The sequence below is a fragment of the Alosa sapidissima genome, chromosome 20 (genome assembly GCF_018492685.1).
Source record: "Alosa sapidissima isolate fAloSap1 chromosome 20, fAloSap1.pri, whole genome shotgun sequence".
NCBI lineage: Eukaryota > Metazoa > Chordata > Actinopteri > Clupeiformes > Clupeidae > Alosa > Alosa sapidissima.
The window spans coordinates 1,180,647-1,187,567 of NC_055976.1; the positions used below are offsets into that span (position 1 = coordinate 1,180,647).

The following is a 6,921-nucleotide window of genomic DNA, read 5'->3' on the forward strand; positions in this document are numbered from 1 at the left end:
AAGATATAGCCTTTTGAAATGAAGATGTCAAAATCGAACGTTTCGAAAAAAAAACCTCTGGCGCCTAAAGGGTTAAAATCGAAAATTACATAGAATTGAGGATTTGGAGAATCGTGACACCCCTACTTAATACATTTGTAATATGAAATTGGTTGATACAAATTGGGCCTAAAATTTGAGACATTAATGTTTATTAAAAAAAATTGCAGGATTAACAGATTCGGATGAGGAGAGTGTCATGGGTAATTGTTTTCTCTTCCAGTTTCAAAATGAATTAAATTCTTTAAGATTATATATTATACTTGTGAGTACTGATGCCAACTTGAGAAGCATGAAATGTGTCGTGTACAACATGAGTCACAGGCTCATTCATGTGTTTTAGCCCATGAAGATGGAGTGGAGAGTGGCCAAGTGGAGAGTGCGGACAGTCCCTGGGAGATGTCCACTCCTAGTGAGTATTTATACCAGTGCTACGTTGGTAAATCATCCATCACACAAACAATTTTTTTTGTAGCATGTGCGACATATATGTCGCACTGTACAGCCCTGACACAATTTAAACAGTTACTTTTGTATTTTGTCAGGCCTTCTGAAATGTATGAATATTCTGTGTTTTTCAGGATCTCGACATGCAGCGAGAGGTCATGCAAGGGATGGCTATCGCTCCAGGTAAAGAAGCAGGACAGGGCACAGCGTCAGTAGTGGCTGACTTCTAGTGGTTGGACCACCAGTAGTTTGTATAGTTTATAGGCTATAGTGTATAGTTTTATACAACCCCAAAACAGAAAAAGTTGGGACATTGTGTAAAACGTAAATAAAAATAGAATGTAATAATCTGCAAATCTCTTAAACTCATATTTAGTTGCAAATAGGACACAGACAACATATCAAATGTTGAAAATGACATTTGACTATTTTGTGGAAAATATATGCTAATTTTGAACTTGATACCAGCAACATGTTTCAAAAAAAGTTGGGACGGGGTAATATACCATATACCCTGGGGGAAGGGGCGGGGGTCACTCCGTGCTACACATATTTTCCTGCTTTTTTGACCTTTACCAATCACATCCCTGATGTTACTAGGTCTAGCAGTAGGTCCAGCGGTGGATCCAGCATCAGATCCTGGCACAGTGATTGTTCGAGGCACACCTTCAGGTCCAGACATGATGGGTCACGGCACAGTGATGGTGCGAGGCACACAGTCTTCATATCACTGCCATATTTCTTTGTATAACCATATGTGACTAATAAATCAATCTTGTATCTTGTACAGTCAGGTCCAGACATGACGGGTCACGGCACAGGTCACAAGATGACCGATCCCGTGGTGATGCCCCCAGTCCTCCAGCCAGGCCCCGGCAAGATGACCGATCCCGTGGTGATGCCCCCAGGCCCCGGGCCAGGTCCAGACAAGATGACCGATCCCGTGGTGATGCCCCCAGTCCTCCAGCCAGGCCCCGTCAAGATGACCGATCCCATGGTGATGCCCCCAGGCCCCGGCAAGATGACCGATCCCGTGGTGATGCCCCCAGTCCTCCAGCCAGGCCCCGTCAAGATGACCGATCCCATGGTGATGCCCCCAGGCCCCGGCAAGATGACCGATCCCGTGGTGATGCCCCCAGTCCTCCAGCCAGGCCCTGTCAAGATGACCGATCCCATGGTGATGCCCCCAGGCCCCGGCAAGATGACCGATCCCGTGGTGATGCCCCCAGTCCCAGGTCCAGACATGACAGATTACGGCATGGTGATCTCAGCAGCCCTCCCTATGACAGGCATGGTGAGTTGCCGGCTGCATTCATATTACGCTCAATTAGGATTGTTTTGCTATTCAGGTGATGATCCTATCACCCAGGCTGCCTGTTCACATTACACAGTGCACACATGGTTTTGAACAAGAAATCATGTAATTTAGAATTCATTGGATGATAACTTTTAAAACAGATTTTTTTTTGTTGTGCAGATGCAGTGACTGAGAGTGGGAGATGGGCCTTCCCATTGCCTTGGGATGGTAAGTATTGATCTGTTGGCAGTGGAGAAGACCCTTTTAATTGTACCACCTTCTCTCTTCCTTCACTGTTCTCTCTGTCCACAGAAACTGCTTTTCAGTTATAGCCGTAGCTTGGTTTCCATCATGTCAGATGATGACATTTCTTTGGACTTTTGTTTCTTTCTTCAACACTGCTCTACTAACACTGAAGCTGATTACAAAAACAATTGTGAGCTAGCTAACCTTTTTGTTTTAATTGGAACATGGTTATAATCAATAAATGTGTTTATTTAATTCAGTATTCCAGAAACGAGTCCTGAGCCTACTGGTCGATGTCCGCAATCGCCTGAAGGAAACACAGCCTGCCTCTTCAGCTGTCCATATGGAGAAGATTGACACCATGGAGGACTTTGAGTTACAGGAGCAACGCCTCTCTGATGCACAGACCTTTGATACCCTAGTAGGTTTTACAAATCTCGAAGTAATGGATACTAGGGCTGTAACGATACACCTCACGATTCGGTTTGTATCATGATTTTTGACCCACGGTTCGATACGAACCTCGATTTTTTTTTGGGGGGGGTAGACATTTAATTAAATAACATTAGAAGACCAGAGTATTACTATAATATAATAATAAAAGTAATAATATAGAAGTATGCTGATATAAAAAATAATACAAGTAAAGTATAAAAATAATAATATAGTAGTATCCTGATATAAAAAGATTTTACTGAATGTCTGATATTTATGACCGCACACTTTATGCAGATTAGCCTAGGCCTACTATTTTTATTACAACTCTGCCTATTTAGTTCAGCTGTCTGGTTGAAGCCTGGAAATATTGTAAACAAAGTTGCATAGTTGGCTAGCTTATCATAGTGGACTGTTAGATTGGACTGTTCAGTTTCCCCATGTGTGTTTAAGTTTCAAGGTAATACTTGTTCTCCTTGGGACAGGCCCTTTTTCAGTCAACTTGAATGCAAATGTTTTAAACAAATATGTGCAGCATGCTATTGTTGCTAAGCGGATTTAATAGTAGGCTAATTTAGCTAGTCGTCTTTTATGCGTCCTTGCTTTCAGGATTGTGAATGTTTTATTTGGATTGTGTTGGCCGAGTTACGCGTGTTCACTGACTAGGAGAGGGAGGGAGGGAGAGTGAGAGGGAGGGAGCGCGAGAGAGTGGGGCAAGGAGAGGGGGTTTACTTCTATACTGTTTGGTAAAGTTGAACACGAGAGGTATGAAATTATTATTTATTTATTTTTGGACAACGTAGGCTACCGGTAGGCTAAGTAAAGCGGGAGATGTGTGTTGCTTATGCGGCAGCGTAAGCTGCAAAGCACTGTGTGAAACACTAAAAAGGGTGTGTCTCGATTCTGCCTTTTTACACCACGACACAGTATCGTAGATATGAGTGTCGCGGGCTTCGAATCGCATATCGTTACAGCCCTAATGGATACCTAGAATAAAATAATACAGTGCACTCACATACTGTTAGATTCCTCTGTGGAGTGTGTCAGTCAACTTTATTATGGACTTATTTCAACAGGTGCTGCAAATTTCAAGAATTGGTGGGCGGAACACCAAGGACTGTGCCCACAAAGTGTTGGACAGGTATCTACATGAGCATGTCAGAATAGGTGACATATTTATACAGTTCATTGTTCATTATACAGTGCTCATTAGTTTACACACCCATGCTAAAGTTGACTAAAAAGAGGAATAAAAAAATAAAATTGCCCCACATACACACATCACATACCCTTCGCCATACCTAGAAATTGACATTGGGTGCTTTCCATAAGATCATCTTTCAATGCAAATCAAACCAGCTATTAGGCTAACTGAAATAAAACCATGTCAATCTCTAGGTATGTTTAAGGGTATTTGATGTGTGCTATTTTAATTCCAATGGCCAAGGGACCTTTATCAGGATGCACAGTATGAAATAACTATACAAATCTGCCTGCCTCTATGGGAATTTAACATAGGGGTTGTATACTTATGCCCCCTGTATTTTAAGAAAGAACATTTGTTTATTTACTATACATTATTCGTTCACAAAGAAAATTGGGGTTCTTAAAAGTTGGATTTGCATGGCATCAAGATCTATTTCCAAAAGATGATTTTTTTTTTTTTTTTTTAATTTATTCCTCTTTTTAGTTAACTTTAACATGGGTGTGTACAGTTATGAGCTTAACTGTAGATCAGCTGTGGACAAGGAGATAAGTAGAGGGATAAAAGGACCACCCCCCTAGGGGACACTGATCAACTAGTGTAAAGGATTTATTGCATTTGTAATGTTATTCCTACATATATCCTTCACATTAATTTATTGAAATGTATTTTTTTAGGCTCTTCACCAACAGCCTCATGGCCAAATTTAATTTGAAGGGCAAAGGGAAAAAGGAGAAACGTCCTTTAGAGGGAACAAAGGTTTATAGAGCAATACAAGGTAAGCCCAAGTTTCATGTGGGTCAGTCTTTATTTAAAAAAGCAATGCATAGTATGTAACAGAGTATGATCACATCCTATCACTCCCATTCAAAATGCCATTAGACCTGAAAATGACAATACGTAATATCTTAAGTGGCGCTTCCGTCATAATTGTGCTTTTAAACAAAAGTTTGACCTGAGTACATTCACAAAAAGAACCGTTGCATTTTGGCGAGAGTTAAGATTTAAAGGATCTAAGCTTTCTCAAGAAGTACAGCTTTGTCCCTTCTTGTAGACAGCCTTAGTGTTACAGTTAATAGTTGCTTAGATAGTTTTTTATTAATCCAGTATTGGTAGTGGATACTAGGGGTGTAACAGTTCATGTATTCGTATTGAACCGAAACGGTACGGGCGTCACGGTTCGGTGCATGAATTTACACGGAGAATACACGGTATAAATAAACATAAAACTCGTGTGCCGGATTAATTAATGTCATGCGCAATTACTGTTAAGTAGCGAGAGTTACGGGAGTTCTTTAGCGACACCTAACGCTAATCTGTAGCCTCGCCTTAGCTCTGAAGCTCTGATTGGCGCCTATGTTTTTTTGTCAGGTCGTTGGTCGAGTCAGTCAGTCAGAGATAGTAGCACTAAGGTGGCGACACACATTACAGGATCCGCTGGTCTCTTCGCAAGTTTGAGAACTTCAGTTACAGTAGTACAGGCGAGAGAGTGGTGGATAAGAAACTGTGTGTCGGCGTTGTTCAGCAGTTGTTGGGTATGTGAGTGGAAATATATGCTACACATATTCGAAGCAATCACCCAGATTATGTAGGCTACCAATCACTGAAATGAGAAAACAAAAACTTCCCCTGCGCTTCACCAGCCTTTGGATACACATACAAATAGAGCCAAAACCTATGGCTTAAATTAAATGATTTCGTAATGACAGAAAGCTATGTAAATCGCGTGGTAATTACCTTTATGTTGGGGTAACTTGTAACTTCTCACATGAGGAGCTGGTGTTAAGTGCATAGACAGTAAGTGTCAACGCTAACCAGGCTAATAAACAAACAATGCTACGGTAAGTTAACATCGAAGGGCAAAGTCATGTGACTTCTAGTTGTAGTCTATTTATGAAATGAAAGGAGCAATTTCGTTTTTTAAAAGAAGGCAAAATAGTGTGATATTTTCAGTTAGTAGGCTAGATTATTACTGTACACACACTGAAAAATATTGAGGCAAATTGTAGACCCTTCCATATACAACTAAACACAGATGTTGAAGGTCTTGCTTAAGTGGATTTTTAAAAATCATTATTCTATGTAATTTGCACTTTCAGAAATAAGAGATGCTGTTGGCCTATTTTAAGTTTTATAGCTGATTGTCTTATTTTGTTTACAACTTACAGATGGAGTCTGGGTTCTTATTGTACTGTTTAGCCTACATCTTACACACTTCAGGCTGTTGCAGATAGCTCAGGGAAGAGACTGTATGACACTAGGTGGTACTGATACATGCACAATAAAAAAAAAAAATGCTTTCTGCATTTTTGGTTTTGCTTTTCCCTCCATTGTACCGAACTCGTACCGAACCGTGATGTCCGAACCGAGGTATGAACCGAACCGTGACTTCTGTGTACCGTTACACCCCTAGTGGATACACAGGAAACATATTTTTGCTAACAAATTTGGGGACTTGGGTGTATGACTGCAGATTGCCTTTGGATAATCATTTGTCTTTTTCTGCTTGTGCAGAAGGGCTCATGAAATTCGATCCCACAGCCACCGAGGAGAACATCAAGGCGAACGTGTCCGAGCACCTCAAGCACGCGCCGCAAAGACGTGGAGGTGGAGGATTTACAAGCCCTGATAAGCCAGCCCCCTCACTCCATGCACGAAGACGGCCCTAAATGTGTTGTGGCGACAGAGGCGTGGACATTTAGTCAAGATTGTTTCCCTTTTCAAAAGTTATTTTCACACTGGAGCTACATAAGTCACACTGGAGCTACATAAGTCACTGGATGGCTCACATATATACACACACTCACTTACACAGTATTTTTGAAAGAGTTAAATTTAAAGAGTTCAATTCAATTAAAATCTTATTCATTCATAATAATTCTGCTTCAACTGTTATGCTTGATATGTCTGGTGCCCTTCTGATGCCATTCAGGGCCGTTTGTTTTTGAATAAAGATGGAAATGGGTATTGAATTGTGATTTATTTGTGTGTGCATGTTTATATCTTTAGTCTCATGTTTCCAGAGGGTGGAGGACATGTTTTCTGTGACAGTTAATTTTCTTTTAGCTTTGGCTCAGCAGCTAGTTTGAACTGGAATGCATTACACCTTTGTATGCTTCTCTTATCTGCTGCTGAGACAATCAAATGGAGTTTCTGGAAAATTACCTAGTCCCATTTCAGAAGGTGGCGTACTGTTACAGATAATTGTCCAAAAACTCCATTTGATTGTCTCAGCATTAGGTGTTAATTGGAG

General features: G+C 40.9%; 1 protein-coding gene across 1 annotated transcript; it reads left to right on the top strand.

The window, feature by feature from the left end:
• Positions 1-238: 238 nt before the first annotated feature.
• Positions 239-6,635, top strand: LOC121694866. Its single transcript, XM_042075241.1, has 9 exons — positions 239-242; positions 383-478; positions 1,277-1,307; positions 1,407-1,747; positions 1,964-2,011; positions 2,290-2,450; positions 3,541-3,605; positions 4,346-4,446; positions 6,183-6,635. The coding sequence occupies exons 1-9, from the start codon at positions 239-241 to the stop codon at positions 6,335-6,337; spliced, it is 1,002 nt and encodes a 333-aa protein (XP_041931175.1). The 3' UTR covers positions 6,338-6,635.
• The last annotated feature ends 286 nt before the right edge of the window (positions 6,636-6,921 follow it).